At 32.1% G+C, this 11,786-nt stretch overlaps 3 protein-coding genes across 5 annotated transcripts; all 3 read left to right on the top strand.

Moving 5' to 3' along the window:
- The first annotated feature begins 327 nt into the window (after positions 1 to 327).
- On the top strand, positions 328 to 2,719 carry LOC105257778 (dual specificity mitogen-activated protein kinase kinase 6). Its single transcript, XM_011268636.3, has 7 exons — positions 328 to 656; positions 824 to 994; positions 1,205 to 1,370; positions 1,474 to 1,710; positions 1,845 to 2,024; positions 2,109 to 2,326; positions 2,411 to 2,719. Exons 2-7 carry the CDS (start codon positions 930 to 932, stop codon positions 2,553 to 2,555), a joined length of 1,011 nt encoding a protein of 336 aa, XP_011266938.1. The 5' UTR covers positions 328 to 656; positions 824 to 929; the 3' UTR covers positions 2,556 to 2,719.
- A 2,093-nt stretch (positions 2,720 to 4,812) lies between these two features.
- LOC105257777 (60S acidic ribosomal protein P0) lies at positions 4,813 to 7,313 on the top strand. Its single transcript, XM_011268635.3, has 5 exons — positions 4,813 to 4,985; positions 5,455 to 5,548; positions 5,977 to 6,387; positions 6,485 to 6,829; positions 7,083 to 7,313. Exons 2-5 carry the CDS (start codon positions 5,495 to 5,497, stop codon positions 7,227 to 7,229), a joined length of 957 nt encoding a protein of 318 aa, XP_011266937.1. The 5' UTR covers positions 4,813 to 4,985; positions 5,455 to 5,494; the 3' UTR covers positions 7,230 to 7,313.
- Positions 7,314 to 7,622: 309 nt separating this feature from the next.
- On the top strand, positions 7,623 to 11,156 carry LOC105257776 (PQ-loop repeat-containing protein 3). Of its 3 annotated transcripts, none has more exons than XR_002192853.2 (6): positions 7,623 to 8,310; positions 8,726 to 8,890; positions 8,967 to 9,189; positions 9,328 to 9,448; positions 9,521 to 9,721; positions 11,068 to 11,156. XR_002192853.2 is itself a non-coding variant. In XM_011268634.3 (6 exons), the coding sequence occupies exons 3-6, from the start codon at positions 8,742 to 8,744 to the stop codon at positions 9,649 to 9,651; spliced, it is 624 nt and encodes a 207-aa protein (XP_011266936.1). In that variant the 5' UTR covers positions 7,623 to 8,310; positions 8,464 to 8,550; positions 8,726 to 8,741; the 3' UTR covers positions 9,652 to 9,830. The 3 variants fall into 3 exon arrangements, 2 of the variants coding, with proteins under 2 accessions (XP_011266936.1, XP_011266935.1); XM_011268634.3 differs by lacking the exon at positions 11,068 to 11,156 and adding an exon at positions 8,464 to 8,550 and having other exon boundaries at positions 9,521 to 9,830; XM_011268633.3 differs by lacking the exon at positions 11,068 to 11,156 and having other exon boundaries at positions 9,521 to 9,830.
- The last annotated feature ends 630 nt before the right edge of the window (positions 11,157 to 11,786 follow it).

The following is an 11,786-nucleotide window of genomic DNA, read 5'->3' as shown; positions in this document are numbered from 1 at the left end:
TATTAGAAACTACACATTAAAAATTGAAGAGATTAAAGATTGAAATTTGATTGAAAAGGAAAAAAATTTTTTTTCTGATTAATCAAATTCAATCTTGCTGCTTCAAGATATTACATTTATAAGTACATTATATACATATATATACTATCATTATGTAATATTTATTAAAAGTTGAAAAAAAAATGTTTAAAAAATAATGTCCTATTTTATACACATGATTTGTATTTCAAAAAACAAATGTATTTTTCTCACTGGAAAGCTCCCAAAAAACAGTACTAGTTACATATAAAAAAAAATTTCCTAGAATTATCGGATCGCACATAGATTGTAGAATGAAATATTTTTCATCTGCTTTTTCGCATTCGTTTTTTACATTCTGTCTTTCGAGATTATTTATATCATTTTTAGAAATAAACTCGGATCTTTATGAATGAAAAATGCTAATCATATCGCGGACGTTGTTTGCGCGATTTTTGAATTTAACGGAATTACCGTTGCAAAACTGTGCGGTTTTCGCGCGGCCAACTTCAGGGGCGGTGTAGTTTAAGTTTGTTGAAAACTTCATATATGGGCAAGCGCGGAGTGTCCTGTGGCAGGAACACGAAGATCTCTCGCGCAGCGATTCTGTCGAGGCGGAGCGTGATGTTTTTCACAGAGTACGTAGACCCGAACTTGATGTTATACGTCTCCTCGCGACGACGCGAGGACAATGCTTCAATGTCGCGTGCAAGCTCCTCCGCGGAATAACCTAGACATGGGACGCACGAACTCCGTTCATCCCCGGATCGAACTCCGATTGTCAAGTTCCTCTTATCTTTTGCAGATCGCGTATGCGCTGCGCCCTTCAACGGCCATGAATTGTTTTTGACTTTCCTCTGGAATACTGGCAAATTCGCGCGGACGTCTTTCATCGATCACAGCCCGACACCATGGCTGTACGTCGTGGAAAACGTAATCTGAAACTGCAGGTCTCCGATGAAGCGCCCGCACCAGTGTACGTAAAACTGTGATGATACTTTTGCAGCAAATAGTGTTACCGTGTCTGTTTTATATACTAGATAACTTTTTGAATTTGTTACATTTGTAAAAAGTTAAAAAAATATATATAATGTTCGTAAAGTAACATCTCATTTTATATACACACTGTATTTCGAGAAACAAAGATACTTTTTATTTATATCTTGCGAATTTGTCGTTTTTCTAGGACACCACCAAGGAATTTAGACAAACGGACTACTATTACAATAGACGAAAAAACGTTTGTTGTAGAAGCTGATGATTTAGAAACTCTATGTGTTCTTGGTCGTGGCGCATATGGAATTGTTGATAAAATGCGACACAAACAGAGTGGTACAATTATGGCTGTCAAGGTAATATTATAATTATAATAGTAGTTTTTATAGAGCATCTAGAAGCAATATAGTTGTTTCAAAAGAGAGGATATCTTTTTAACAATTGATATTTTTTTTACAGAGAATAACTGCAACTGTTAATACACAAGAACAAAAGCGTCTACTCATGGATTTAGACATTTCCATGCGTAGCTCAGCATGTTCCTATACAGTACAATTTTATGGAGCCTTATTCCGAGAGGGAGATGTATGGATATGCATGGAAGTGATGGATATGAGCCTTGACAAATTTTATACAAAAGTATATAAACATGGTCGTGCCATTCCTGAAGATATTTTAGGAAAAGTGGCTTTTGCGGTATATATACTAATCAGTTAAACATTCAGTAATATTGCAGAATAACAAATCAATTTTTTTTAGTCCATATTTTAATTTCTATTTTAAACTTTTTAATATATAAACTATATATATTCTTGTATTAATACTTGCAGGTAGTAAGCGCATTACATTACCTCTATTCACAATTACGGGTAATTCATAGAGATGTTAAGCCTAGCAATATTCTAATTAATCGGAAAGGAGAAGTAAAAATTTGCGATTTTGGTATATCTGGTTACCTCGTAGACTCAGTTGCCAAGACTATTGATGCTGGATGTAAACCATATATGGCTGTACGTAGCTATAGGATTTTAATCTTCCAAAAGATTCCATCAGTATTTCTCTCAATACATCCTCCACCATTATCTTTTTTATAGCCAGAAAGGATAGACCCGTCGGGTAACCCATCGCAATATGACATCAGATCCGATGTCTGGTCATTAGGGATTTCTCTTGTTGAATTAGCCACTGGTAAATTTCCATACGAGTCATGGGGCACACCGTTCGAGCAACTGAAACAAGTGGTAAAAGATGATGCTCCAAAATTACCTGCTGGCAAATTCTCTCCTTCGTTCGAGGAATTTATCAATAAGTGGTAAATAATGGCATAATAGGATTATTTTTTATTACTTTTAAATAACGTATGGATACTTTCATATAAAATCCTTTTTGTTTTTAGTCTAATGAAAAATTACACTGCCCGTCCAAATTACAGTCAATTATTAGAACTTGACTTTATTAAGGAATATGCTCAGAAGGACACAAATGTAGCGGAATTCGTCGGGGAGATTTTAGACTTACCGGAAAATGAGCAGCCGGTATAGTACATACAATATTTTGACACAACCTGCAATATAATTTGACTTGCAATTTATATTTTTGCAAGACAGAGAGTCACTTAATGGCATCCTCATATGTAATTTATATTATCGATCATCGATTCATTATATCGAGACGTAACTTGAATAATTATTTCTTTATTTATCATCTTTTTTTCATATTAATTTTTATTAATCGTCTATTATAATTATAGTATCTAAAAGTTTGGCTTGAAAATAATTGTGTCTATTTCGATCCTAATCTTATTATTGAAAAATGATTTATATAATATATGTATAATATACGGATGTTTTTTTATGATGAGAATAATATAAATTAGCATTCATACACACACATGGCATTGTGGTAATACAATAAAGAAATAATAACATTGATATATACATCTTTAGAATCACATAGCTTAGAAAAAAGACCAATATATATATATATATATATATATATATATATACATATATATATTTATATATTACCATTATATATATATATATATATATATATATATATATATTACAATACTGTGAAAATTGTACATAACAATCAAATAATCCATGATCAAAATTTAATTTAATTTATTTTTCTATTTAAAACTGTTCTACATTCATTAGTGATGAATTGTAACAAAAATTACATTAGTCATAGAACTTGAATTTTGTGACATAAATGTTGTATGCATAGTATATAATTAATATTATACAGCGAGAGTGTCTTGTGTAGAACTCTCTTTGAGAGATGTTTTTTTTTTTCTATATATGATAGAGCATCATAATGTAATAAAAATTAATCTTGAATAAACAATTGTTTTTAAATGATCCTAATATACAAAAAATTCAAAATTACTTTCTAAAATCCAAAAAAATTGGAAAATTTGTAAGTTTGCAAGATAAATTCTGTTTAAGAAAAAATTTTCTTGTTTTTACAGTTTTTATTTCCTCTTAAAATGTGTTAATTTTTCGTAATTGAGCTTGTTAAAATATCTAAAAAAAAGCTATCTGTGGAATAAATGCTAAAAAATATTTCCACATATACAATGTATATACATACATATTTTTCGCTCAAATGATTTCATACAATCGATTAGATCATTATTAGCATAATTTTGCAAATTATCTTTTTTTTTTTTTATATATCGATCAGGCCATTTTGTTGGCGTTATATAATGACATATCTCTATCGCGAATGAAATCTCATTTATGTGATGCGCGCGACACCCGATCGATCATGTCCCTTTGACATCAGCCAATCAGTAATAACAAAGGTCACATTATAAAAAAACTTCAAATTCTTCATATAATCTTATTTAATAATATAATCTTATTTTTTAATACTTCATTTTTATTCTAAAGATAAATTTGCTTAAAATTGTTTTAATTGTTGTATATACTTTTAATTTGGCTGCGTTCCAATATTCACTGCCAGTACTGAAAAACTATAGTGTATGTATGACACCCGATTGACCACATCGCCAATTTGCCAATTCAAAATAGGACTTTCTGATTGGTTAATCATTGCTGGTTACCCTAGGCACAGGTTGATATAATTGGCTGTGGTCAAACGGGACGCTCTCGTATGTACGTCACGTAAACTCTAGATTTTCAATACTGGCAGTGAATATTGGAACGCAGCCAAATTAAAAGTATATACAACAATTAAAACAATATTTGTATCACGAATCTTTTTTTATTACTATAATATTTTATCTACAAACTTTTGTGTGCCTTAAACAATCGCGTGAAATATTTTTTTTACATCATAGATATATAAAAAATACGTAGACGGATATCTTTTACAAAAATAAAACTTTCACATGCTCTTGCACAAGACACATCATGCGCGACAAAAGGCACAAGCCAATCAGCTTTTTGCTTCTAGACAAGTTGTAAATCGATTGATTGGCCAGGTCTACAATTTAGGCTAGAGAACCTCTAGGAGAGAGAATGGACAACTGATCATGTGACATGTGATCAAGCTTTTTCATGATTGGCTGGCAGAAAATGTATCAATTTTAGCTATTGCGACGCCAATGCAAAATATGATGACACACAAATAGGACACACATGACACACATATATTAACTTATTTGTGTGTATCATATTTTGCATTGGCGTCGCAATAGCTAAAATTGATACATTTTCTGCCAGCCAATCATGAAAAAGCTTGATCAGTTGTCCATTCTCTCTCCTAGAGGTTCTCTAATTTAGGCAATTTAAGCCTCAAGCTTTAAGAAATTGACCAATCACAGTCAAGTATAAAGAGAATACTCAAGGGCTTAAATTATCTATTGTAAATCGGGACATATCGCATCGCTTTATGTCGTACGTCGACATATCTTGTGTGTAATAGCTTTAAGTTCGGCCATGTGTAACTTATTCTGAATTTCCGTTTCCTCCTTCATTGCGGTATTTCACTTTGCTGAGGTATGTAGCGAGCAAGCGATATCATTTCTGCAATCTTATAGAATTTATACATTTTATATTATTTATTTTAGAATCATTAAAGATGTTGCATTTATATGTATCAATCTACGTAGAAATAATTTTATGTAGAGAAAAATATATATTAAATATTTAAACAGTTATATATCGGTTGTTAGGTTAATGAAACCATGTGGTTTTGAATCTTTAGAAATTTGTTTGCTTCTTACTATTTGTTAAAATTTAGAGGATTTCAAGTCATTTCTATATCCTTTATTTAAATATATGTGAAAGTGATGACAATCAACTATTCTTGAAAATTCGAGGGGTCCCATCACTGCTTGAGCAGAGTGTGGAACCTCGTATTTTATGCACGATTATTACCAGCCTCTGAACTAAATATTAATATTCTTAGTTTTCGTCGCTTTCTTTACACATTAATATAATTCCTTTCATTTTAAATAATTTTTAGTCCTTAAATTCCTACGAGGTATCCCTGCACACATTTCACGATGGGTAGGGAGGACAAAGCAACATGGAAGTCGAATTACTTCACTAAACTTGTTGTAAGTATTTTTGCGTGCATTATTTCATTATATTTTAATCTTGTATTTAATACCAAAAATATAAAGTTATATAAAAAATATATATAAGAAATTATTTTAAAAGTACATAAAAATGAGATAATTTTGTATTTCTGATAGGTAGTTTCATGCAATATGTAAACTTAATGAAATTTATAACATTGCTTTTTGTTATATATATATATATAAAATCATATTCCAATTATTTATTTTTAAATTAATGATGAAAATATTATATGTCTGAAGATCTTGGTCCACGTGTTAGAGCTAGAAATAGCTGAACCCACTAATGCGTCAAGATCATGGTTGAAATATCGTGTGAAAACACAGTCTGAATTATATATAACAAAATATAAAAGTACATATATATATAAAATATATTATAATAATCTTTTTTTTTATAAATATAGCAACTGTTAGATGATTATCCCAAGTGCTTCATTGTGGGCGCGGACAATGTCGGCTCGAAGCAAATGCAACAAATCCGCATGTCATTGCGTGGAAATGCAGTGGTACTGATGGGCAAAAATACTATGATGAGAAAAGCAATTCGTGGTCATATAGAACGTAACGCAGCACTAGAGAAGTTATTACCTCATATTCGTGGTAATGTTGGATTTGTCTTCACTCGAGGAGACTTGATCGAAGTAAGGGACAAGTTGTTGGAAAATAAAGTACGCGCTCCTGCCAGAGCAGGAGCCATTGCACCCTTAAGTGTCATCATTCCAGCCCAAAATACAGGACTTGGTCCTGAGAAGACTTCTTTCTTCCAAGCATTGAGTATACCGACTAAAATTTCCAAGGGTACCATTGAAATTATAGTAAGTACTTTGTTGAGAAATTTTCTATTAGATTTAATTCTTGAATTTTACTATTTCATAAATCTCACTAATATAACAATGTGATATCAAATTTTAGAATGATGTACACATCCTCAAACCTGGTGACAAAGTGGGAGCTTCTGAAGCTACTCTCTTGAACATGTTGAACATTTCTCCTTTCTCTTATGGACTATTGGTCGAACAGGTTTATGACTCTGGTACCATCTTTGCACCTGAGATTTTAGACATCAAGCCTGAAGACCTTCGTGAAAAATTCATGGCTGGAGTTGCAAATTTAGCTTCAGTTTGTTTGTCGATTGGTTATCCTACGGTTGCCAGTGCACCGCATAGTATTGCAAATGGCTTCAAAAACCTGTTGGCTATTGCTGCTGTTACTGAAGTCGAATTCCCAGAAGCTGCTACTATCAAGGAATACATCAAGGTATAATTTCATATATACATTATTATATCTTACTTTTGTTAATTTCTCATATATGAATAAAATGATGAAAACATGACGCGTCTGAAGATCTTGGTCCACGTATCAGAACTAGAAATAGTTGAACCCACTGATACGTCAAGATCACGGTTGAGATATCGCGTGAAAGCTGCCTGAATATAATAAACATAATGTAATATTTTTTTGTGTATGACTAATTGCTTATATTAAGAACATTGGAATTGCTTATTTGTAGGATCCGAGCAAATTCGCTGCTGCCGCCACCGCTGTAGCGGCTCCAGCAGCCGCAGCTGCTGATGCTACTGCCGCAGAAAAGAAAGAAGAAAAGAAGGAGGAATCCGAGTCGGAAGACGACGATATGGGCTTCGGTCTATTCGATTAAACATAATCTACCTTACTGCATAATCATGAAATTGCAGTGCATACTCATGAAATTTTTGACCGAATAAAATTCAATTTTAATGATTTCAAATTTCATTTCTTATCATCGCTTGTATTATTGACAAATAATTTCAGCATAAATTTACCATTAGAAATATTAGAATTTATTTTCATTATTACTATTATTTTTTATTATTCTATTCATTGCATGATTATGCAACCGTTCATAAAACGAAAAAGTGATAAAATATAAGTATATATTTTCATGAATATTAATTTATTCAGAAACCACAGTAGTAAGATCAAAATTTTTATCATGTGCATTTTATAAAAAAAGGCCTCTCTATAAAAAAAATCTAGAATAATAGGAGAAACTTATTGTAATTTATATAAAGTGATAGTTAAACGTATATCATCGACACGACACGAGATCCCGTACTTTCCAATTCACGCATGATTTGCATGAAGTGACAGAAGATGTATAATATGCGTGACATAAACTATACATTTTCTGTTAGTCATGTGCATCATGCGTGAATCTGAAAGTACCCATCGAAATTTTGCAGCGTACATTGTCAGAGAGAGAAAGAGAGTTATGTGTATTTCATGTTAAAATCCGGATCAATCGAAAAAATAGAATTCTGCTGTCGGTATCCATGATAGATCGTTGATAATGTAGTAATCTGTAACATTAATGTATCGTACAAGCGACAGTTGCTCCAGTAATCTCAATCTTTCAAGTGTTCATGAGTAACGCGAGAGGGAGAGAGCTACTGTACAGCTGAGCGTAATAATAAGATGATTGTAAAGTAAGGGGTGATAGCGAAAAGTCTGTGGAGAGAGGACGGCCTTGATGACACACGGAACACGAGTCGAGGAATACTCCGGCAGTTCGCGATTCGTTACGATGCTTTACACATACTTAATTGTACATTGATTGTACAAGTGATCGAGTAGAGTAGAATGACGAGCTGTCACTGTATTCGAGAATAGACAGGTGTCAAACAACGCGACGAGCGGACCGAGTGGAAAAACGCGCGCGCGCGCGCGCGCTTACTTTCGAAACAATCAGCGATAAAAAGGTAATATATAACATAAAAATGCAAGCATTGGATCATAGTTCATCGCGATATCATTCGAAGGAGTATACTCTATAATCTGCGATTATCGCGACGGAGAATTAACATCGGCATAAGATGTTTCTTGTAACTCATGAATGCGATCTATTTTTGTAGCTTCTTCTCTTTTGGCGTAAATTGTGATTCTTGTAATATAAATAAGTGGCAGATGAATGACAGTTTCGCACGGATTTTCTCGTAAACGTATGTTTCGCTAAAAAACTTAAATGTGCGCTCAGTTACCGGCTTATTTATATAAAAAGATTAGATAAAATATTAATATATACGAGTATTATATAATAATTGTAATCCGCCGATCGCGTAAGAATTAATAAGATACGCCGAAATTATCAAAGATTAATTTTTAAAACTGTTATAGTTAAAAAGGCGCGAAAATGGAATTGTTGCAACAATTTGCGGACTTGTTGAGCTTGATAACGATAGGCATGTGCTTCGTATTGAAAATTCCGCAGATATTAAAACTGCTTTCCGTGAAATCAGCCGACGAAATATCTACCCTAGGATTATTCTTAGAATTAACGAGGTAATTTTACGCAACAATCTGCAAAATTTCTCGTTTTTCACAAATAATGATCAATGTTATTCTTTGTTTTTTACAGTTACACTGTGATGACTAGTTACAATTACACGAATGGATACTCGGTACTATCGTACCTAGAGTATCCGATAATATTAGTGCAGGAATATATACTGATATTCCTCGTATTGAAATATTTAAATAGACTCAACGTTTGGTCATTTTTATGTGCTGTTATATATTTTATGCTGAGCGCTTGTTTGCTGTTGGAAATTGCTCCGAAAATCGTACTTACATTTCTAGCGGTTAGTGTACGATAAATTAAATATTACATCGCAAATAATTTTCTTTCTTGCAAATATATAAATACTTTAAATTGTTATTCTAAATAAAAAATGCATTTTATTATTCTAAAAAATATAATTTTAAAAAATAATTTTCAGCCGATGTGTACTCCGATCTCCGCTTCCAGTAAGATCGTTCAATTATTGTCCATACTTCGCGCTAGAAACGCAGAGTCGGTGTCGCCTCTCACCTGGTTTATCTCCGCCTTCACGAACTTGAGTAAGTTCCCCGTTTTGTGCTTGCAGTATAATTTGTGGAAATGAATCAAATATAAGTAACGTTGTATTTCAGCGAGGGTGTTCACGATATGGATGGATTCGGCCGATGTACTATTACTGGGAAACTTTATCCTCTCAGTGTTGTTAAGCTCAAGCATCATGTTCTCTGCCCTTTATTACAGAAGTCGTCCGAAACAAGATTAAACGAAAATTATATAAATAATTTAATTGCAAGTATATTCCATGAGAAATTGATGATTTACATGATTTGCATGTAAGTAATTTTATATTTACATGTGAATTTTATTTGTTAAGAATAATCAAGAGAGATATATATCCTATTTTATTGTTGATAATAAACATAGAAATTATGTTGCCCCTTACATATGTCAATTTATATTTTTTGCCCCAAATTTTACAATATTTAAATAGAGAAAAGTAAAAAATATACAATCAAAACGTTTATAATAAAAGTTAATAACAGAGAATTTTATTATTAACATATATTGATTATAAAAGATGTTTCATAAATGCATGTTAATACTTTAGGAAATTAATCTTAAACAAGTAAAAAATATTACATGAACGTCTGTATGGATGATTTAAAAAAATGTCCGAAGTGCTGGCCTTCTGCCTCAACAAACGCTATTGCACGTTTTAGACAATTTTGACCTTATCTAATTAACCCATTAGACTTTTACCTTTAAGGCCATTTAAAAATTATTGTGTGCAACTCAAGTGAATAATGTGCACGATTTACAAAATAGATTTGAGATTATTCGAAGAATGCCTTGTATTTTCCACTGGAATTCAATATTACAACGTGCAGTAGCGTGTGTTGAGGCAGAAGGCGGACATTTCGAACATTTTCTTTAATCATCCATAACTCGAAAATTAAGCTATATTGGATATATATTGATATGACATTTTTTACTTGTTTTAGTAGATTAACCCCCTGAAATATTAACATGCATTTATCAAACATTATATATATATATATATATATATATATATATATATATATATATATAATACAAGGTATTTGATAAAGATTTGATCAATGCTCGTGAGCGGATAGAGCACGATAAATTAAATAAAAAATTTTTCTTTTTTTACCATTTTGAAACTTTTGCAATAATTATTAAAATATTAATTAAAAAAGGATTGGCAAATCCATTTCGCAAAAGCTAGACCATGCGATGTGTGATCTAGCCATCAATAGCGAATATCGCATGGCAACGTTCGAAAAGACAAGATTCAGATAAGACACGATAAAACTTTTTCGTTGCCATGTAACACTCATCACTGACATACCTAGAGAACACATCCTATGATCTAGCTAAACAGGTGTTCATTTGCCAGTCCCTTTTAATTAATATTCCAATAATTATTGTAAAAATTGCAAAATGGTAAAGGACGTATCTATTTAATTTGTTGCACCTTATCCAAACGTTGGTTCAATCTTTATCAAATACCCTGTGTTATTTATATATATATATATGTTTCTAAAAACTTAAAAATATAAATATTACATGCATTATATGAAAAGCACAATTTAAAAATCAAATATCAACGAAAAAATATGTTTTCTATTCACAAAACAATTTATTTTGCCTTTAGGAATCAGTTTGAGTTGCAAGATAATGCCGAAAAAAAATGATAAAGAATATTGTATTCTATATGTGAGAGTATATGTGTGTCTGATGCCATGTGGTCTCAATCTTTATGGATTATCCTTCTAAATCAGTGATCTTCAAAGTTCCACGTCCCTAAATCTTGCACATGAAAAAATGATAACAAATTCTTTCATAAACAAATTGTTTGCCGCGTTCTTGGACAATTTCTAATTAGATTATGCATAAACCATATAAGTTTTCATAATTTGGATATCTTTAAAAAATATGTAGACATATCTAAAAGCATTTTGTAGAGAAACAATTGCAACAAGATTTAAACTTCTATTGTTTTTCTTTTATTACTTTCGTTACTTTAAAACTATTATATATAATTATAATACATTAAAATAAAAATCCAACAGCATTTGTAACGGATTTTTGAGGATCAATTATAAGCAGTTCAGAATACTCGAACTTACTTTGGATTTCTAAAAGGAATCCCGAGCTTCGACTTGAAGATCACTGATCTCTTCCACTCCCACCAAGCTCTCCTCTCATCCGGCGAGTCGACAGCACTGGATGAACTCCGGTTTAGTCCGGACAGTCGACATCGAGAAGGCGCGCAGGCATCATAGTCTCTCTCGTGAAGAGCAGGAGAGAGACAAAGAGAGAGGAAGAGTGGCAGTGCGTGGAGGGAAGACGAAAGTGAGGAGAAGAAGGAAG

Source organism: Camponotus floridanus, unplaced genomic scaffold (genome assembly GCF_003227725.1).
Source record: "Camponotus floridanus strain SB8 unplaced genomic scaffold, Cflo_v7.5 scaffold2, whole genome shotgun sequence".
In the NCBI taxonomy this organism is placed as follows: Eukaryota; Metazoa; Arthropoda; class Insecta; order Hymenoptera; family Formicidae; genus Camponotus; species Camponotus floridanus.
This window is presented reverse-complemented; position numbering and strand designations above follow the sequence as displayed.